Source organism: Physella acuta, unplaced genomic scaffold, assembly GCF_028476545.2.
Source record: "Physella acuta isolate Inbredline_101_S28 unplaced genomic scaffold, ASM2847654v3 ptg000972l, whole genome shotgun sequence".
Classification (NCBI taxonomy): Eukaryota; Metazoa; Mollusca; class Gastropoda; family Physidae; genus Physella; species Physella acuta.
The window spans coordinates 53,156-76,822 of NW_026732489.1; the positions used below are offsets into that span (position 1 = coordinate 53,156).

A 23,667-nucleotide genomic window follows, 5' to 3' on the forward strand; every position below is an offset into this window, starting at 1 on the left:
ACCTTTCAGTCTAATGTTATAAAAGAAGAATGCTTTTTTTAAAAAAAAACAGTAATTTCTCAATTTTCAAAAAAAAAAGGTAAATTAAAAAATATATCTTTAATTAACAAATGTTTATTATGTGTAGAATTTTGTTATTATCAAAAGGTGACATTAAAATTTATTATTACAAACGAACCTTCGGCAATTGTCCGTTCGGGCGTTAATCGCATTTGGACAAGCGTCTTTCGACAAAACGTCCGGCTTCCTATATATATATATATATATATATATATATATATATATATATATATATATATATATATATATATATATATATATATATATATATCTATAATATAAGCGGGCTGAGCGTGTGTCAGTCCTTCCTTCCTTCTGTCATCGCTATAGCTTTTGGAACCATAAAAGTAAACATTCGCACCATGCTGTGCTTTTCAGTGCACCGCAGTGTCTTATTATAAGTATTAGAGTAGGGTTTGTTTATATAACGGCATAGAGCAATTTTATAAATGACACTGTGTTTACGTTTTTGCATAACGTTATGAAAATATTAAATATTCGCACATTGCTAAAACATATTAAAAAGATCAACGTCAAATATCATTTTAGTTTATATTCCTAGAAAAAATGGATACATTTCCATAATAGTAGGTAGAAAAAACTAATTAATTCAACTTATTTTTGTGGTAATTTTTTTCAAGGGAGGTAATTTGAAAATATATTTAACTCAACAATAATTTAAGTTAATCTTTTTTGTATTACTACCGCATTGATTAGTATATGTTAATGTTCATAATTAAAAGAGAAAAATGTTAAGATTATTTATATTATTTTCTAATTAGTCTATGATTTCTCAAAATCACTATTTTTTGTTTTTGTTTTTTGGTGTTAACAGATGGTGAAATTTTATAATTATAGTATAGAGAATGCTGGAAAGACTCTCTCTAGGCGCGGACGCCTGGGAAAAGCGTGTTTTTCGGTGGTAATTCTAATTACATTGCCAATGTGTTTTCTTAGAACCATAAAAGTAAACACCACTTGCCTTACATTCATTTGCATCGCATTGTTTTATTGTAAGTTATGGAGTAGGATCTATTTATGTGACTTAAATTTTTAATGTTGGAAAGGCTCTCCTTGGGCGCGGACGCCTAAAAAAGCGTGTTGTTTGGTGGTGATTCTAATGTTATGGTTGTGTTGTTTTTTTTTTGGTTGAGTTGTGGTTGTGTTGTGGTTGTTTTTTGGTTGTGTTGCGGTTGTTTTTTTGGTTGTGTTGTGGTTGTGTTGTGGTTGTGTTGTGGTTGATTTTTGGTTGTGTTGTGGTTGTGTTGTGGTTGATTTTTGGTTGTGGTGTGGTTGTGTTGTGGCTGTGTTGTGGTTGTGTTTTTGTTGTGGTTGTGTTGTAGTTGTGGTTGTGGTTGTGTTGTGGTTGTGTTTTGTTTGTGGTTGTGTTGTGGTTGTGTTGTGGTTGTGTTGTGGTTGTGTTGTTGTTGTGTTGTGGTTGTGTTGTGGTTGTGTTGTGGTTGTGTTGTGGTTGTGTTGTGGCTGTGTTGTGGTTGTGTTGTGGCTGTGTTTTGGTTGTGTTGAAGTTGTGGTTGTGTTGTGGTTGTGTTGAAGTTGTGGTTGTGTTGAAGTTGTGGTTGTGTTGTGGTTGTGTTGTAGTTTTGTTGTGGTTGTGTTGTGGTTGTGTTGTGGTTGTGTTGTGGTTGTGTTGTGGTTGTGTTGTGGTTGTGTTGTGGTTGTGTTGTGGTTGTGTTGCGGTTGTGTTGTGGTTGTGTTGTGTTTGTGGTTGTGTTTTTTGTGTTTGTGTTGTTTTTGTTTGTTTTGTTCTGTTCCAAAGTTGGTACATTTAAAAAAGATTTACCGTGGCGGAGCACGGGATGCAGCTAGTATATATATATTCTCGCAAACGAGAACACCAAAGGGCAAACTTTTCAAGTATTGGTGATCTGTTACATAAGTAAGGGATTTGGTGAGCCGCTGTACCACCATCATGGTGTTGGTACAATGGTGCTGAACATGAACGTCGTTTGTCTTGGGCTATTGTTGATCTATGGAAGAAACACTTGGTGTACTCTATAGATTGACCAGATTAGTCCCGCCACTAATGCAAAAAGTACACGGGCGAAAAGTTAAGCCCCGCCACTACTGACCTATTTCTGATGTCCAGACATTTGAATATTGAAACGCACGTCAAAAAAAAAAAAAACCAACGTGTCCACGTTTAGGTTTGGTGTTGGGGTTAGGGTTGGGTTTAGGTTAGGGTTGGTGTTGGGGTTAGGGTTGGTGTTGGAGTTAGGGTTGGTATTAGGGTTAGGGTTAGGGTTGGGGTTAGAGTTGGGGTTAGAGTTGGGGTTAGAGTTGGGGTTAGAGTTGGTGTTAGGGTTGGTGTTGGGGTTAGGGTTGGGGTTAGAGTTGGTGTTAGGGTTGGAGTTAAAAGTACCAAAAACGCTGAATTTTTCACGCAATTTATTAATGACATGTACAAATGTCGCCCTCTTCAATAAAATCTAAAAATCTAAAATTACAAAATAATACCCTCTTTTTTTAAAAAAATCTTTGTTGGAGGCAGTAGCGTAGGCAGGGTTGTTAGTGGGGGTGGGGGAGTCATAACCCCCCCCCCCCCCCCCCCGCTAGACTCCTCGGTATATATATAAAGTTAAAAATCGAAAAGTTTGAGAGGGGGGGGGGGGTGCAAATCGAAAGTTTGAGGGGGGTGCAAATCGAAAGTGTGAGGAGGGGGGGTGCAAATCGAAAGTTTGTCCACGGGTTATATACTGCTGGAAAATAATTTGAACCCCCCCCCCCCCCCCCCCACGAGACGATCCTGGCTACGCTACTGGTTAGAGGGGTTATCTGTTTTGCGGGACGTATCTTGACAAGATCCACAAACTCCATTGTTGTTATTTTAGTTTTAGAGTTAGCAAGGATACGACTAATTATTTTTTAAAAAGTTTTTATAAGCATATTCACAACATTATTCACAACATCAACTAAACACGTCACCAATCATACGTAGGGCTAACGATATCATAGAAAAATTGTGCGAGTTTACGACCACTAAGTTATTTAAGTAGGCCACCAACTAGATCTAGTCTAGTAGTTGAACCTCTGATAGCGGCGCGCGCTGGTCACAATGAGGCTCGTGACGCGGAACTGCTGTGTAGGACGCCGCCATCTTGCCTTTCACCTTGCACACGAGTCTAGCCGTTGCACACGACACGACAGCGGTTTTCATCAAATCAACGTTCGTCCGTTAATTAGCGCTCAATAATATTTTTTTTTAAAACAACCGAAAGCTTTATTCGTAAACAATAAAATAATTGAACGTGATAAAATGTTTAAAAACAATTTAATTTTGGATTTAATGATTTTTGGATTATTGAATGTAGGCCATTCAAGTGATACGGTCTTAAAATTTAAAAATTACCGTTTGAATGTTTTTGATGCTGTTTTGGAAAATGAAGATTCAACAAATAGGACGCATCTTTCAGTGAAAGGGTTTGAAAAGTTTTTTTCGTCTTTGGTGAAACGACTTGTGTGCAAAGATAACGTGTCAGCCATTGTAACTTGCAATGGGCCTTTGGTAAGTTTTTTAAAATAATTTTTTAAAATAATACTTTTTAAGCTGCAGACTTAAAAAAAATTGCAACTATCCATTTTTGGTCTAAACATGTTTTAGTAAGAGAGGCGGAGTTATAAAACCGCAACAGCTAAGACATAACTAATTATTAAGCCCCTAAAATATTATAAGACTTTGTAGTGTAGTGACTTGACGCTTCTACTACGTGACAGTTTGTGTCAGAAATGGCATGCGCAGAAGGTCTGCTGACGCCAGCCATGGCAGTGGACGGGGTACAACTGGGCATATCTGATATGGGGGTGGGGGTGGGCCTCTCTGTTAATGGCTGAAGGGGTGGTACCATAAAGAAACATATATATATATATATATATATATATATATATATATATATATATATATATATATATATATATATATATATATATATATATATATATATATACCGTTTTAGGAAAGTGGTATACACTTTGAGATTTAGCAACAGGTGTTATAAAGAAAAACACCGCCATTTAAAATTCGCGTTTTAAAATTATCAATCTTACTTAACTTTCTTAATCAAATGGGAGCACTTTGATGGTTTCTGTTTAGTTTTATTTACCTGTAAATTGTTTACCAACGCCCCCCCCCCCCCCCTTACTCCACTGACCCAGAGCTCTATGTACTACAAGAAAAGTGTGAATATTTTTACCTTTGTTAGCACCACTAACTGTCACGTGATCATAATGTCACGTGATCACCTGCAGACAGTTCACGGTTGGTATGTTAGTAGCACATCATAACCCGAAATTTAGCGAGAACAAAAACCAAATCTCACATTTAGAGAATGTGAAAGTCAGCAACTTCTTTAGGTATCAATTTGACAAAGTGGGCGGGTGGTTAGAGAGGGTTGGGGGGGGGGGGTTAAGTATGGCTACTTTGAACACACAAATAAACATATTTTCAAGACTTTTTGGTGATAACTTAACATATTGCAAAATTACAGACCGTGAGGTCAAGGTCACATCTAACTGAAGGTCGTCCTGGGTTAAATCTCCGCCATCAGTTGACATGTCAAAAATCTGGCTCTAGTGAAAGCCTACCTGCATTTTTAAATTGTTTGTGTTTTCAAATATTGACGCGCTTCACGGTCTGGCTGTGACAGTTGGACACGCCACAGCCAGCGATAACATCAGTTGACTGTTATCTGTGGAACATATACCTGCATTATACCTGCCAGTTACCTGTGGCATATCTGTAGCACATATACCTGAATTATACCTGCCAGTTACCTGTGGCATATCTCTAGCACATAATTATACCTGCCAGTAACCTGTGGCATATCTGTAGCACATATACCTGAATTATACCTGCCAGTTACCTATGGCATATCTGTAGCACATAATTATACCTGCCAGTTACCTGTGGCATATCTGTAGCACATATACCTGCATTATACCTGCCAGTTACCTGTGGCATTTCTGTAGCACATATACCTGCATTATACCCGCCAGTTACCTGTGGCATATCTGTAGCACATATACCTGCATTATACCTGCCAGTTACCTGTGGCATATCTCTAGCACATAATTATACCTGCCAGTTACCTGTGGCATAAATGTAGCACATATACCTGAATTATACCCGCCAGTTACCTGTGGCATATCTGTAGCACATATACCTGCATTATACCCGCCAGTTACCTGTGGCATATCTGTAGCACATAATTATACCTGCCAGTTACCTGTAGCATATCTGTAGCACATATACCTGCCAGTTACCTGTGGCATATCTGTAGCACATAATTATACCTGCCAGTTACCTGTGGCATATCTGTAGCACATATACCTGCATTATACCTGCGTCTACTGTGTCACTCAAGTGTCCAGTCTACTTGTTGTTTAAAATGTCCAGTCACCATTCATGCCCCTCTGTGGAACTTATCACTCAAAAGTTTACCCCGCCCCCCCCCCCTTCCACACACATACAACGCGGTATGTCACACCACCTACTGATTTGTATTTTTTATATTTTAACTCGCCACAGGTGTGTTGTTTAACATCTCTACTCCACAAAAAGTTGTATGATCATTGTTGAGACTTTTACTCGATAAAATTTTTTGTAACGTGACAACTCAGAGCAGAGGCGTAGCGACCTATTACTGGGGGGGGGGGGGGGGGGGGGGTTCGTTGACGAATTGTCTATCGAGCGTACGCTACTTCTGGAGCAGAAAGGAATTAAAAAAAATAGAAAATCAGAAGTTTATAAGATAGTTTCCAGAAGTATCACATTAATTTGGTCCATTTTCGTTACGTCTTTTGAACAATCTCAAAAATAGACTATTACAATTTCTGATGATCTATAGCAGACGAAGATCAAAACAGTAGAAGTGTTGTAACGCCTTAGGGGTCGTCCATAAATGACGTCACACTCGTAGGGGGGAGGGGAGGTCCGTAATTTTGTTTAGCCGTAATTTTTCGTTTTAGAAAACGGTTTTAATAAATTGTAATAGGAATTGATCAAAATACTCTATGTTGACAGAGTTCTGACAAGCTTTTGGGAAAATATCTATGTTTTAAGAAAAATTCAACTGCAATTTTGAGGGGGGGGGGGGGGGGGTTGAAGGCTGAGGTGTGACGTCATTTTAAGGGGGGGGGGGGTCTGGCTTTTTGTGACGTGTGACGGAAGGGAGGGGGAGGTAAAAATCGTCAAAAAAGCGTGACGTCATTTATGGATGACCCCTTAAGTGTACCTTAAGTGAATGAGAATGATATGAGTTAAATGGTGATATAAACAATCAAACCTATTCAGTACAATTTACTTTTTATAGTACAAAAACATTTCTATCGATAATTTCAGATAAAGAAATTCTGGTCAAAATGTTCGTACATTTTTACAATTTCGACCCAACTGTATCATCGTTCACCCATCCAAACCTACGCCATTTGATTGGTCAGGTTGCCACATATGATTATGTGGCATTTATTTTCCTTATATTTATCCAGGCAAGATGTATTGCAATCAAGTAAAAGTCTCTGATCTCTCTTGTTGAAGTTGACAGAAACGTCAAATGTAACTAGAAAGGCTAGTCGCGTAAGAGGCGTAGCGACGGGGGGGGGGGGGTACATATGTCCCCGGGCGCCGACCCCAGGGGCTCATTTTAGTAGTATATTAGGTCCCTTTTGGAGCGAATGGGTGAGGGGGATGCGGATGCGGATGCGGATGCGGAACAAAGGCTATATAGGAAAATACTCCCCCAGCCTGGTACAATGACATATAGCAAAATACTCACCCACCTGGGTAAGTGGGTGAGCAGCCTGGTACAACGAGATATAGTAAAATACTCCCTGGGGGAGGTGGAGGTACATCCTCATATAGTAAAATACTCACCCAACTGGGTGAGGGTGGGTGAGGGTGGGTGAGCAGCCTGGTACAATGAGATATAGTAAAATACTCACCCACCTGGGTGAGGGTGGGTGAGGGTGGGTGAACAGCCTGGTACAACGAGATATAGTAAAATACTCACCCACCCTAGGGTGGGGGATGCGGAGTAGGTCAGTAGGTCACCACCGGTGACCTTGTGACGTAATCAGTGACCTTGTGACGTAATCATTGACCTAGTTACGTAATCAGTGACCTAGTTACGTAATTTTAAAATGTTTATTGAGTAGTTACGTGATTGGATTTTAATTTTTTAAATTTTTAAATTTTTTTAAAATTTTTAAATTTTGTAATTTTAATTATTTTAATTAGTTTAATTATTATTAACTTATTTTAATTAGTTTAATTATTATTAACGAGTTACGTAATTGGAGTTTAATTTTTTTTTTTTTTAATTTTTAAATTTTTTAAATTATTATTTTTTAATTTTAAATTTTATATTTGTTTATTTGTTTACTTGTTGTTTAATTTAATTACTTTGTTTATTTTGTTTTGTAATTTTTATTGACGAGTTACGTAATTGGATTATTTGTTTGATTTTTAATTAATTTGATTTTAATTACTTTGTTTGTGTTTTGTCTGTTTATTTTTAATAAGTTTAATTAATTTGATTTTTATTTAAATTTTTAATTTTTTAAAATTTTATTTTATAATTAGTAATTATTTTAATTTGATTATTAGTTTGAAATTCATTTTATTTCTTTGATTTCAATTACTTTGTTTAATTTATTTATTTGATATATTTCTTTTCTTTGTTGTTTAATTTGTTGGTTTGTTTATTTTGTTGTATGTATGTTTTAAATTCTCCCCTACAACGACCGTGTACAAAAAACAGGTTAAATTCTCCACCACAACGAACGTTACAAACATAGAACATTCATTAAAGATAACGATTAACAACACCTGTTACTCGCTAATGGCACCCGGCACGTATCGATTCACCAGCGATCCTTTGTTCTTATCAAGCACCGTACAAGGGTCAAGTTCATATCGATCGCACCCACTGACCATCAGACCTAATTAATTTGGTCACGCCTCGTGGGTTTATGTGTTGTTCACTAAAGCGAACACAGCAGGGGGTATGGTAATTAACGCGAAGCCAGCGTTAAGTGTGGGAACACCTGTTACCACGTTAATGGGTTTTACCACTCGGGTTGACGGCTCATAATGATTAACGACGTACATTAAGTGGCTTTCCGCGAAGTACGTAGGTCATTATGCAACAGCTGTTGTGCGACAGCTGTTGCTGTAATTAGGCTGAGCAAACGTATAAATGACTGCGAAAATTGTGTTCTAAACACTTCAACTTCGGACTTCAAACCAATCATCACCGCGACTTATCCTGCCTGCGACCTCCGTTGACTCCAGAGACTAACCCACGCCAGCTTAGGACTCAACCAATACGTCCACCTAACCCTCCACGGGCCACATCTTTTGTGCGTGTTTATTCGATTAAAGGTAAGCTTAATAGTACGTATTGTTTTATGGGAGCTAACCATATTAAAATACCCTTTAATTATTTTCTAAATAAGTAGTCACATGTATTAACTTTAATTTTGTATCGTACACCTGGGTAAGTTTAATATTACGTTGTTTTAAGGGAACTAACCCCATTAAAATATCCTTTAAATAAATATGTATCTAAATAAGTCGTCAACTGTATTCCTTTTTAGTGTACAACCGACCCTACGAGACAGACTAGCCATCCATTGACCCTATTGAGCTACCTACCCATCCCCGAGGCATCCACTGAACCAAACGTTCCATCCACATCCAACTACACCACTTCGGATCCGGCTTAGACGTTCAAACCCATAGGTAAGTTTCATTTTCAATCTAGTTTTAAGTATGTTTTTTATTTTATGTATTTTATTTCATGTAATTACTTTAATTTTTATTTATTTTATTCTACAGCCACCAACCTATCCAGTCATCCAACTACTAGACACTTCGTCAATAATGGAAGCCGCCCAACCTACCAGCCACCCAGCCATGACTCGCTTCACATGCGAGATCTGCGACCGAGTATTCAGCCGTAATCAACTTTTCATACGACATCAAGAGACGGCACATGGTCGAGGAAGACATCCCTGCACAACATGCGGGAAAGTATTTACAAGAAAATATAATTTAACGAACCACTATAAGACAGCACACAACAACCAAACATCACCGACCGACACCCCATCAGCAACCAACAGACAAACACACCAACCCACATTAGTGACCGACACACATACTGTCCAACTCCCATCAGCGAGTCAAACAGACCACACTGCGACCAACACTAGCCCCTTAAAACGACATACGACGTATGACGACATAGCAAACAACAAACGCGTAAAGACTAACAATGACAGTAACATTAATTCACACACCACTATTTATCCTGTAGACGACCTTAGGGGAGATGCAGTAGACTTACACCCGACCACAGACAAAGCTTCACCCACATGCCTTTTTACAGACATTCCTGACTTTATTAAACATAATCACGCCATTAATATGTTACTACAGGATTCACAGTCAAAACCCTACACAGACAATTTCTCCTTTTTTAGATGTTTAGCCAGACATTTAGGGTCACCCACAAGAGATCTTAGAATTCCAACATTACATCTCGCGAAACAGTGGCAAGCACACCAAGGTCTCGGGACCTTGGCTAATTTTAGTGGGGTTAGGTTGGTCGAAATTCCCCTCTTAGAGTCCTGTTTTAGTGTAAATATTGAGATTTTTGAATTTGACGAAAACCAGATCCTTTTTCCGAAACTTAGAAGTAATGATAGGTTTAGGGAGACCATGTATCTTTTAGTTTTTCAAAATCAGTTTATGTACATTAATAATATAGGTGGGGCGGGTCACTCTTTCGCGTGTTCTGTGTGTAACAAATTATGGCCCACCGTTAAACAATTAAACAGACACGTGAAAGGGTGTAATGGGGGGAAACCCGTTGATAGGTATAAGGGAGGGGTTTATCAGACACACCAAACAATCTGGGAGTTTTTAGCGTCCTATGGGGTAGTTGTAAATAGTAACTTTGTTTATCCCTTCCGAGCAACTTACGATTTCGAATGCTATTTCGACCATACCGAGTTACCCCCGTTAGGTAGAGTTACAAAAAGCGTAGCCAAACACGTGCCTTTGTCTTGCTCTGTCGCCTCAAACGTAGATGGGTTCGTCGAACCCATCTGTTTTATTTCGACTGGTGACCCTCAAGAATTAGTGACTAGAGTTATTGACAGACTCCACATAATCGCCGAGGCAGCTTATGGCATTTTGAAAAAACAGTTCGAGCCTGTTTTTAAGCAAATCAGGAAGTTATTTCCACCTAAAGCTAGGGGTAGTGATAATAAGTCGAACGACAAAGGGTTTGATAGCTTTCTTAGCGGTAGATTAGACGAGTATTTGCGACAAATGCCGGTTATAGGGTTTAATTCAGGAAAATATGATATAAATCTCGTTAAGCCGTATTTTATTCAGTACTTTTTAGCTTATTCAAACACAGAAGAGGGGTTAGAGGAGGAACCTAGAGCTAGTTGTAACGATGACGAAGACGACGTAGAAGATAAACAAACACCTTTTAAAATATGTAGTTAAAAGAAATAATAATTTTATGTGTATATCAACAAATAAATTAAAGTTCTTAGATATAGTTAATTATCTAGCACCAGGGTTTAGCTATAGTAAATACCTCGCCGCATATAATGTTAAAGAGACCAAGGGATTTTTTCCGTACGAATATGTCAAAAATTTAGCCGTCTTAGATGAAACGTCTTTACCTCCGCATTCGGCCTTTTTTTTCATCATTAAAAAATTGTAACATTTCAGACGAGGAGTACGCGACGTGTAGCCAAATTTGGGTAGAGAAGGGGATGCAAACGTTTAAAGATTATCTTATTTGGTATAACAATATCGATGTAAAACCGTTTATCGAAGCGCTCGAGCAGCAAACTAATTTTTACAAAAATTTAGGGGTTGATATTTTTAAAGACGCGATTTCTGTCCCGGGGGTAACCTTAAAATACTTATTCAAAACACTTCCCGAAAACGTTTCTTTTTCTTTGTGTTCCGAGCGCGAATCAGAGTTACATAAAACAATCCGAAATAATATCGTAGGGGGCCCCTCCATTATTTTTCATAGACATCACGAAAAGGGTGAAACGTTCATTAGGGGGAATAGTAAAAAGGTGGTACAGGCAATTAAGGGGTACGATGCGAACGCGCTTTATTTATGGTCTTTAATGCAAAAAATGCCGACGGGATTTCCGATTATTAGAAATAGTGAGGAGGGGTTTAGACCGCGTAAAACGAATCATTACGGGGAACAGGCTTTTCAGTGGTTATCGTGGGTTTCAAAAACAAAGGGGGTAACTTTAAAAACCGCGTTTAACGGGGGCGAAGTTAGCTTAGGATCTCGCCATATAAGAGTAGACGGGTGGGACGCGAACACTCGAACCGTTTATCAGTTCCATGGCTGCCTCTTTCATGGACACCCTGACTGCCCTTTAACTAAAGACAGAACAGTAAACCCCATTAGTAACAGACCCTTGACTGAGTTATTTAAAAAGACAAACGAAATTACGAAGTACCTTACCGAGACTGTTGACGTTAAAGTCGTAGAAATGTGGGAATGTGAGTGGGGGAACCAGAAAAAAATGAACCCAACTATTAAAGACTATTTAAACTCTATTGACAAATCACAAAAGACACCGACACCGACCTATGGTAAGAAATGGCCCCTGACTGAAAAACAGATCATCGATTCTGTTTTAGACGACTCGTGTTTTGGACTGATAGAATGCGACATTAAAGTACCGGATAGTTTAAGAGCACATTTTAGTGAGATGACACCTATTTTTAAAAATACGGACGTTACGCGCGATGACATCGGACCTTTTATGAGACAATACGCGATCGATAACAACTTATTAACTAGCGGTAGACGGACTTTAATCGGTAGCTTTACAGGGGAGAAAATTTTATTAGCGACCCCCCTTTTAAAGTGGTATTTAAATCATGGGTTGGTAGTCAGTAAAATTTATCAAGTTGTTGAATATAATCCAATTGCATGTTTTAAGACATTTGGGGATACAGTTTCAGACGCGCGAAGAAAGGGGGACATAGACGACAAATACGCGATAACTAGTGAAACAATGAAATTGTTAGGAAACGCGGCATACGGTAAAACTTTGACGGATAAAACACGAGATGCGGACATGACCTACTGTAGGGCTAGGGATATAGAGGATTGTATTAATAATCCGCGATTTAAAAAAATGACAAAACTTACCGACGATGTTTACGAAGTAGAAACGTTAAAAAAGAAGATAGTTTGGGATCTCCCTCTTCAGATAGGCTTTTTCGTTTATCAGTACGCGAAACTTAGGATGTTAGAATTTTATTATGACTTTATAGACAAATATATAGATAGAACCGACTTTCAGCTATGTGAGATGGACACTGACAGTTTATACTTAGCCTTAAGTACCGATGACTTGTTAAAAGCCGTAAGACCGGGACTAGAACACGAGTTTTTTGACATTTACGACAAATGGTTCCCCTCAGAAGTATGCGACTCACATAGACCACAATTTATAAGCGGCAAAGGCACGGTAGATAGTCATTGTCTAGAGTGTAGGGCTAGGAAAATTTATGAAAAGAGAACACCGGGGTTGTTTAAATTAGAATATGAAGGGGATGGGATGGTATCTTTATGTAGCAAGACGTACCACTGTTTTGGCGAGTATAATAAAACATCAACCAAGGGATTATCTAAAAATCACAACACACTAGGCAAAGAATCTTTCATGCAGGTCCTCACAACAAAGGAACCAAGTGGTGGGACAAACACAGGGTTCAGAGCATACAACACGGGGATATATACTTACACCCAACACAGAAACTCACTTTCTTACTTTTACATTAAAAGACGAGTAGACGCAGACAATGTGACAACATCTCCCCTAGACATATAACTCCTTTTAGTTTACCAACCGTGACTTTAACGAGACTTTACTGTAAATATGTAAATAAGACAGAACCATGACGGTATGCTGATGGGGTTGTATTTATTCAATAAAAACTTATGATATAAACGGTCTTTTTTTAATTTTTGATGTGAATTATTGTTTTGTTACTTGTCCCTGAAAGTTAGGTAACTCGGTATCCTGTATAAGATGTATGACTGGAATCAAAATGAACCATTTAAAATACTGGATCCGAGTTGGAAATATCCCTTTACCGCTCTGATCGGTGCCCCAACCATTATCACAATTCGCCCTTCCCCTTCCCTTTGTCAGCAACCCCTTCCCCCTTCTCCCATCCCTAAGCTCAATACCAACCGATAGATAAACAGATCGTACCACTACCCACACTATTCCTTGGACAGACAAAGGATGTAGGACAATCTTACAGACAAGTGTTTATTCAATTAATGTCACAACCCCCTAGAAACCACTCCAACAGACTGGGATACATAACTTGTAGACACCACTCCCCAATGAATATCCCCTTCCTAAACACATTGACATTTACTCTCAAAAGTGACAATGTTCCCATCCAAATTTTTAAATCTTTCCATATACAAATAAAAACATCCACATCCAACTTTGAAATCTACCTCGGTGAAAACTTCACCGACCCTAGTATGAACACGGCCCCTTAATCAATAAAAAAAAAAAAAATTATTGATTTGTACTTTAGAATGATTAGATTGAATGATATGTATGCTAACGTTATATCATATTTAGTTTATACATCATTATTTTGGTGAAATTTAAATGTAGACATTTTAAACGGTGTGTCATTTGACACGACGTACTATAACGTTGTTGATTTTTAAAACTTGAAGTTTATAATCTTAAGCAAATTTACCACCACCTTACCACCACCTTACCACTACTACCTTACCACCACCTTACCACCACCACCACCACCACCACCACCACCACCACCACCACCACCACCTTACCACCACCTTACACACACACGTACACACACACACACACACACACACTCAAACACACACACACACACAAAGCGAACTTGTAAAGACAAATAATATTGCATCGTTGAAAACTTCACCGACTCTAGTATAAAAACCATCCACCAACCCCTTCCAAAACATACATGTAACAACTTTGAAACCTACCTAGATGAAAACCTCACCGACCCTAATATAAACTCGGCTGCCAACAATTCCAAGAACATGTATGTACCAACATGTCTCGGTGTTATCAAAACTCCCCCGACCCTAGTATGAACTCTGCCCCCTAACAATTCCTAAACATACATGTAGCAACTTTGAAACACGCCTCGGTGAAAACTTCACCGACCGTAGTATAGACTCTACACCAACCCCTTCCAAAACATCCGTGTACCAACATCACTCGGTGAAAACAAAATCCTTCCCACTCTAGTATGGATTCGGCCCCTAACACTTCCAAAACATGCCTGTATCAACTTTGTAACCTGCCTCGGTGAAAACTTCACCGACGCTAGTTTGAAACCTACCAACTCCAAAGCATACATGTAACAACTTTGAACCAATCCATGGTGAAACCAAAACCACACCACCCTAGTATAAACTCTACACCTAGCAATTCCTAAACATGCATGGTTCGAGTTCAAAACCAACCTCGGTGAAAACTTCACCGACCCTCGTATAAACTCTACACCAACCAACAACAAAACATTGCCTAGGTGAAAACAAAAAAACCTATGATACTGTCCGTATAACTGTTAGTGAAAAGCACGGGACCCAACCGGGGGAAAAATCGATTAACGTGGTAACAGGTGTTCCCACACTTAACGCTGGCTTCGCGTTAATTACCATACCCCCTGCTGTGTTCGCTTTAGTGAACAACACATAAACCCACGAGGCGTGACCAAATTAATTAGGTCTGATGGTCAGTGGGTGCGATCGATATGAACTTGACCCTTGTACGGTGCTTGATAAGAACAAAGGATCGCTGGTGAATCGATACGTGCCGGGTGCCATTAGCGAGTAACAGGTGTTGTTAATCGTTATCTTTAATGAATGTTCTATGTTTGTAACGTTCGTTGTGGTGGAGAATTTAACCTGTTTTTTGTACACGGTCGTTGTAGGGGAGAATTTAAAACATACATACAACAAAATAAACAAACCAACAAATTAAACAACAAAGAAAAGAAATATATCAAATAAATAAATTAAACAAAGTAATTGAAATCAAAGAAATAAAATGAATTTCAAACTAATAATCAAATTAAAATAATTACTAATTATAAAATAAAATTTTAAAAAATTAAAAATTTAAATAAAAATCAAATTAATTAAACTTATTAAAAATAAACAGACAAAACACAAACAAAGTAATTAAAATCAAATTAATTAAAAATCAAACAAATAATCCAATAACGTAACTCGTCAATAAAAATTACAAAACAAAATAAACAAAGTAATTAAATTAAACAACAAGTAAACAAATAAACAAATATAAAATTTAAAATTAAAAAATAATAATTTAAAAAATTTAAAAATTTAAAAAAAAAAAAATTAAACTCCAATTACGTAACTCGTTAATAATAATTAAACTAATTAAAATAAGTTAATAATAATTAAACTAATTAAAATAATTAAAATTACAAAATTTAAAAATTTTAAAAAAATTTAAAAATTTAAAAAATTAAAATCCAATCACGTAACTACTCAATAAACATTTTAAAATTACACAATATAAACAAAGTAATTAAAATCAAATTAATTAAAAAACACATTAAAATTACGTAACTAGGTCAAAAATTAATTAAAATTTAAAAATTAAATTCAAACTAATTAAAAAAACTCATTAAAATTACGTAACTAGGTCACTGATTACGTAACTAGGTCAATGATTACGTCACAAGGTCACTGATTACGTCACAAGGTCACCGGTGGTGACCTACTGACCTACTCCGCATCCGCATCCCCCACCCTAGGGTGGGTGAGTATTTTACTATATCTCGTTGTACCAGGCTGTTCACCCACCCTCACCCACCCTCACCCAGGTGGGTGAGTATTTTACTATATCTCATTGTACCAGGCTGCTCACCCACCCTCACCCACCCTCACCCAGTTGGGTGAGTATTTTACTATATGAGGATGTACCTCCACCTCCCCCAGGGAGTATTTTACTATATCTCGTTGTACCAGGCTGCTCACCCACTTACCCAGGTGGGTGAGTATTTTGCTATATGTCATTGTACCAGGCTGGGGGAGTATTTTCCTATATAGCCTTTGTTCCGCATCCGCATCCGCATCCGCATCCCCCTCACCCATTCGCTCCAAAAGGGACCTAATATACTACTCATTTTAGCTGCAGTTTTGAATTATAAATTAAAAAAAATTATGGGGGGGGGGGGGGGGGGGCGCCAAATTGAAAGTTTGTTCCCGGGCGCCGGGCGGGGCCGCTACGCCTCTGAGTCGCGTACAATATTAGCTATAGAAATCGAATATTATTTGTTAATACGCTTGGTTTCTTTTCTAAGTGTTAAGTGATTTATCTACTCACCAATCTGGTGTAATTCTAAATGAGCGAAATAGCCCCCCACCCCCACCCATCCTCCACACCCAACCCAGGTGGTTAGCAGTTTTACCGATCATTGACCTTTATTGACCTTTAAGGGTTTTTGTTTTACTTTACACAATCAAGGAAGAAAACCGTAAAATCAGTGTGCAAAAGGTAGAAAACTGTAAAATCAGTGTGCAAAACCTTGTAGCCGTTTCTTTTCTGAACTTTGACTGTAGTATTCAATACTGCAGTTTAAAACGAACTTAGCATTTTTAGCGCAATTTCCATACGGACAATTGCGATTATTAACTCGTCATTTCTGGATGTATGAATAAATGGATGGATGTGTGTCCGCAGCTTTAAGTCGTATCTCCTCCTCAACGAAGCAATATCGAGGACTAGTTCCAAAAGCAAATATGTTAAGCAAGTTCCGAGGATGATTGTGGGCCAAAAAAATTCCCGGAATTCCTTCCTGGATTTTCCGGAAAAGCCAAAAAACCTCGAAAAAATGCAGTTTTTGGCCCATATGTCGGCAACCAGACCACTTAGCGACTTGAAACATTTACCAATCGATTCCTGCCATAATTTAGACCAATACTGCCGAAGAAAGTTTTCAAAAATATCCTTTCGTCGGTCACAAAAAAATAATTAAGAATTTTTAAACTGAGCATCGTGTAGACCTATAGGATGATATTTTTAATTTAAACTGAGCATCGTGTAGGTTTTTAGCGCAAAAAAAATCCTTTCGTTCGGTCACAAAAAAATTAAAAATTGTTATGGATAACATAAGGAAATTGCGCTTAAATTGTCATTAGACTTTTTATTTACTTGTTTTTCTACCCATTAGGTTGGCGCCCTAGGTTGGGGTGGGTGGAGGGTATGAACTTTAGGGTTGGAGGGTATGAACTTTAGGGGTGGGGGGTATGAACTTTAGGGGTGGAGGATATGAACTTTAGGGGTGGGGGTATGAACTTTAGGGGTGGGGGTATGAACTTTAGGGGTGGGGGTATGAACTTTAGGGGTGGAGGGTGTGAACTTTAGGGGTGGGGGTATGAACTTTAGGGGTGGGGGTATGAACTTTAGGGGTGGGGGTATGAACTTTAGGGGTGGGGGTATGAACTTTAGGGGTGGAGGGTATGAACTTTAGGGGTGGGGGTATGAACTTTAGGGGTGGGGGATATGAACTTTAAGAATCGAAGAATGTGTCCATTGGGTGGAGAGTAAGGGCGCTAACTCTAAAGTTAATTTGACTTGCTGTGTATGTAGGACACTGGTGTGTCACGTGCCGAGAGTATTAACTTAATCCTCCGACAGCTGATGGAAAGGGTAAGCGCTTTGGGAGGTAAATCCGCTGTTTCTCGTCAAATAGCCGCTAATACGCCGGCCTTTTGCCGGTCCAATTTTGCCGGCTGATCTGTTGGCGCAGACGGACAAATCCGTTTGCTGACGTCGTCTGCAGTTTGTCTCCGCTGGCCGCAGGTGAGACCTGGGTTGTGGCCCTTGTCAGCGGCCTCGGTCAACAGCTCGCTACAGACAGACGTGCTACAGACCAGCGGGGGAACAGCCCGGCGCCCTGTGCAAGTTTCAATTTTTAACCCTTCATATATATGTATATATATATATATATATATATATATATATATATATATATATATATATATATATATATATATATATATATATATATATATATATATATATATATATATATATATATAATGGGGGCCCGAAAAAAATTTGCGGGGGGAGGGGGGGGGGGGAAAGGGACGACGTATTAATAAGTCTATGGCGCTAAATAACCTGGCTTGAGCACTGCCCCTAGGGTCGGCGGCCACCCTACCCGCCCTCAACTAGCTACGCCTCTGGCAGTGACTGGGTCGTTGGGGAGCCAAAAGTGGCTGCTATTTATAGGGTGAACGGAAAAAAAGTCACAGGAAAAAAAAACACAGAAAAAAGTCACAGTTTTTGCTAGGAAAAAAAGTCACAGAAAAAAAGTCACAGTGGAAAAATTTTATCGAAAAAAGTCACAGAAAAAAAGTCACAAAAATCTTTTTAGAAATATTTTTATTAATTTGTTAAGAATTGTAAAATTTTGTAAGTTTATTGTTGTGGGTTGTATTTTTTTTATAGCATAAATTATTTATAGACGTTAAAAGCGTTATGATTTATAACAATTGTAAGTAAAAAATACTCTAAGATAATTTACACAGCAATCTCAACTTTTGTTACGTATTTAGTTAAATACGCGGTAGAAAAGTTAATTATAAAAGAAATTTAGGCAAATTTTGCCGTAGGCTATTCTCTTGTCGGCCTCTCCTCAGTAGGCATTGTCCGAACATATTTTGTGTTGTTGACGCTATGCGTCAATGACAGCCTTTGAACCTTGTCGGCTTTCTGTTTTGATCGTAAGTTTTGTTATGTAATGAGCGTGATAAATGTGGGCAGTAAAGGTGGTTGAACTAAACATAACTATTGTTGCCATGAGTTGAGGGCAGCAAGTCAGATGAACTTACCATTTCACGGTAATTTAATATTGGTATTTTTAAAAAAAAAAACACGATGAAAACCGTGGACTTTGCAGCATTCTATTAAATGCTTCTAATCTTAAGTTTAACATAATTACAATCTACATACTTAAATAATAAATATTTTTAGATGAATTATAAAAATTCCTATGCGTATACAGCCTACACACATCACATTACATTTAATTAATCCTAAGTTAATTTGCACTCTCTAAATATTTAATACATACAAGTATTAACAAATATCATGCAAATGTATATTTGTGACTTTTTTTCCTGTGACTTATTTTCCTGTGACTTTTTTTCCTGCGACTTTTTTCTGTGTTTTTTTTCCTGTGTTTTTTTTTCCTGTGACTTTTTTTCCTACAATCATTTATGGCTGGGTATAACAGCCTATACCTCGGTTAACGGACGTCCCGGCAAACGAACGATCCATTGAAAGAACTTTTGTTTGTGTCTCTACTTAGATGAAAATCTGTATAATTTTGTTTTGTCCGACACCCCTGTATTGCACTTATTTTTATCCTTGAAAAAAAAAAACATTTGAATGCACCTTCAATGAACTGTTACGTGTGGATCTATTTGAAGCACGGCCCGCGGCATGGTTTGAAAAGTTGTTGAGTTGTGTGCAACATTAACAGACACAGAACGGTGCTTGTATAGGGAAGAAAACATCGGATAGAGATTTAAACAACGATTACAAGTGATTTCAGATTTAGGCTGCTAACTCGAAAGTCTCACCTTCGAATTTGGGTTCCAGTTAGTACAACGTCCCTGAGTCTACTCAGCCTAGATGGGTACCTGACTCGTGTTAGGGTAAAGTAAAGTCGGCGGGGGATAGGCTAACAAGTTCGAATAGGGAACTACATTCAACACTGTATAATTCTTGCTAAAATTCCCCTTTGTTTACAATGTATGATTCTTGATAAAAAATTAACATGTTTGTTTACAATGTATGAATCTTGCTAACAAATGCACGTTTGTATACAATGTATGATTGTTGCTAAAGATTGTATGATTGTTACTAAAGATAACACATGTAGTTAAACTCCTTGTATTGTTTGCTGTTCCCAGTGTATGAACACAACTCAGCTCACTGATTTCTACAATGACACGCTGGAGAATGGTCTCGATAGGGAGCAGTTCTACACTACGTCATCACTCCTGCTGTACTACGTCACTCAACTTGAACACACCTGCCCCGCCCACATCGAGCTGTCTCGCGAGAAGCTAAAAACAGCACGTGCCTTCCTGCAGCCAATGAGGAACAACACTGAATCTTTATTCGCTTTACTTGAGGTTAGGGCTATTTTTAGCACTTTTGTTTGTCACGACATTGTGATACAACAGATTTAAAACTTTGAGATCATATCTAGATGTATTGTCACCCCCCCCCCCATTTTTTGGATCATATCTAGATATATTGTCCACCCCCCCCCCCCACCCCCCAATTTTTTAATCATATCTAGTTATGCTGTCACACACCCCACCCCTCCTAAATGTTTGTCCTAGATCTATTGAAAAATTAAATTTGAGGGTAAAAACACATTTTATTTTTTGAAGATCGACAACCGCATTCCCATCACAATCATTTCACAACACAATCATGTCACATCACAATCACTTCCCACCACAATCACTTCACACCACAATCACTTCACACCACAATCACTCGCCTACCATAGATATTGCAGGATTGTATTTTATCGTCTGATGTATGGCATACTTGCCATACATCGTCCTTTTATCGTCCCACCCCCACCCCCCCACCCTGTCAGACTTATGCCGTACCCCCATTCTCACCCCGTCAAACTTATACCATACCCCCACCACTATCCACACACCAGCAACATGACAGCAACAACATACTCCCCCTTAGCTAATGTAGGCCTGCTGTCACCTGTATCCCGCCCCAGCTTTTAAGCTTGGTCTAACCCCGCCACCATTCTCTTACCCAGACTTCCCTAGATTAAGCCTAACCCTCGCGTTAACCCTAACATAAAGCAAATGGTGAAACATGATAACCGACTCTAATCCTCTCCACGAGAACACAAGCCGTCTGTTCATGACGTCATCATGTGTTTCAGCCGAGTATTGCAAGCCAAGATCAGCCAGCCAATCAGATCATAGATGACCATTCCGCCCTGCCCAGCCTAGTCGTCAAACCAAAGGTATGCTCGCTGTAAATGTCAAGGTACCTGAGTTACAGTATAGGTACACTAACTACACTATAGGGTAACCTGCCCAATGGTTTAGACCAGAGTTAGTATTATGATATCCATATAGTGCAACTGGTAAAACACTGTCTCATAAAGTTTCCATATATAATGTTTGTACCTTAGTGAATGTTTGTACCTCAGTGTATGTTTGTACCTAAGTGAATGTACCTCAGTGAATGTACCTCAGTGAATGTTTGTACCTCAGTGAATGTTTGTACCTCAGTGAATGTTTGTACCTCAGTGAATGTTTGTACCTCAGTGAATGTTTGTACCTCAGTGAATGTACCTCAGTCAATGTTTGTACCTCAGTGTGTGTTTGTACCTCAGTGTATGTTTGTACCTCAGTGAATGTACCTCAGTGAATGTTTGTACCTCAGTGAATGTACCTCAGTGTATGTTTGTACCTCAGTGAATGTTTGTACCTCAGTGAATGTTTGTACCTCAGTGAATGTTTGTACCTCAGTGAATGTTTGTACCTCAGTGAATGTTTGTACCTCAGTGCATGTTTGTACCTCAGTAAATGTTTGTACCTCAGTGTATGTTTGTACCTCAGTGAATGTTTGTACCTCAGTGAATGTTTGTACCTCAGTGTATGTTTGTACCTCAGTGTATGAGCCCGGACGCTCTGGCCTACTACATGAGAGATGATGAGGATGCTGACCACTTGACCAGCGAGGATGTCGACCAACTATCCGCCATGATGCTCTACTTTATTTACGCAGGTAACCTAGCAACCGAGTCACGTACACACAATCAGAGCTAGATGAGACTATATTCTTGTCCCTCTGTCTTTGATGTCGCTCCCACAAGTTCTCCCTTGGGTGTCTTCGCGCCCACGCTGACCTACCCTGACCACATTGACCTATTCTGCCACGCATTGACATGTCCCGACCACACCCTGACCCACCCTACCTAGCCTCCCCACACCCTGACCTACCCTGTCTACACCCCGACTTACCCTGACCCCACCCTGACCTATCCTGTAACTGACCCTGACTTGTGATATATTCCCACAGTACAGAAACCCTCATCCTCGGTCATCCAGCGGCCAGTGAGTCCCGATTGATTTGATCCGTTCGATCTAGGGGCCGCACGCATACATCAATAGCCGTAACTTGTTAAACTCGGACCTCGGTTTGACGTTTATTTTTCTCACGTGGGTTGGATGGGTTCATGTTTAGACAGCTAGCGTTGTTCGAACCTGTGGGGGGGGGGGGGGGGCGTCTTGCTGCACCACCTGGGCCCCAGGATCTGCTAATTAAAGCACTAATTAAGCGACCACGAGCAGTGTGTTGTCCGGGGTGAATCCTTGATTAAGTCACCCTGTCATCTGATTTCTGTTTTCATGGCGTCCTAATCTGTCGACAGTGTGTTAGGATTACCTACAGAGATTAAAAGATAATATGCTATCCCCACCTACATCAAAGGGGAATATGCATCCTCCTCCCCCCCCCCCCCCCCCTCCACACTCACACTTCGACTCCTATTTTTGATTTATTGTACCATTTTTGTTGACGAAATGAAAAAAAAATTGTGATGAGTGGAGCTTTAATGAACCTTAGCCTTATGGTTTTGAAAAAATGGACAAAAAATTCAATAAAAACGTGAAGAAAACTGATCGTGTTTCCACGACCAGGATATTTTGAAATAATCAAATTTTTAGCTTCTTATTGGGATGTGCCCAAAATGTTTTAAAAGAAAGCTTTTGTTAAAGTTAGAAAAGGCGAGCATCTTCCCGTAGAAAATGGTCACCAGCAGTGGCGTCACAAGGCGAAAGCCGGTGTGGGGGGGGGGGGGGGGGGGTGGGGGGGGGGGGGTGCTGCCCAAACCGGATGACACCCGACCTTGTGACGCCACTGGTCAAGAGCTATGCTGAACCAGCGAGTGCTATTGTTTAACCAAATGTATATAATCAGTGAAGCTAGTCACGTTTATAGAAGTGTTATATATCCTCCCCTTCATGTATCTCACTGATGTTAATGGTGTACAATCGTCCACTTTATTTAATAAAATATTTCAAAATTATAAACCACCCCTACTCTATATAACACAACATAATTTTTAAAACCCCATAAAACTTCAATGCCGTCAAATTTATGTGTACACGATTATTTGTACAAGTTTCCTTTTAGAAAATCTCTCCTTGCTGTACCTGTCATTTTGTTTTCATGTTTAAATTAGGGTTTAAAAGAAAAATGTCGAATTCAATGTTTCCTTAAATTAGGTTTTAAAAAAGAAGAGAAATGTCGACTTCTACCGACCAAGTCGGCTTTTGTCAAGCACATAATGCAGCACTTCGGAGACGGGGAGAAGATAACAGATCTCGGTAAGTAGCCATTGTTTACATTGTCCAGATTCGCACTTGGTGCTTCTCGTTTGAGAGTTGAACTGGCCAG

At 38.9% G+C, this 23,667-nt stretch overlaps 1 protein-coding gene across 1 annotated transcript in view; it reads left to right on the top strand.

The window, feature by feature from the left end:
* Nucleotides 1–3,183: 3,183 nt before the first annotated feature.
* Nucleotides 3,184–23,667, top strand: part of LOC131954093 (metal cation symporter ZIP14-like) — a 30,799-nt gene continuing 10,315 nt past the window's right edge. Inside the window, exons 1-5 of the mRNA XM_059317615.1 lie at nucleotides 3,184–3,583; nucleotides 20,127–20,351; nucleotides 21,140–21,223; nucleotides 21,879–21,993; nucleotides 23,496–23,597. Of these exons, the coding sequence (XP_059173598.1) occupies nucleotides 3,335–3,583; nucleotides 20,127–20,351; nucleotides 21,140–21,223; nucleotides 21,879–21,993; nucleotides 23,496–23,597 (775 nt within the window). The 5' untranslated portion in view covers nucleotides 3,184–3,334. The remainder of the gene's footprint in view (nucleotides 3,584–20,126; nucleotides 20,352–21,139; nucleotides 21,224–21,878; nucleotides 21,994–23,495; nucleotides 23,598–23,667) is intronic.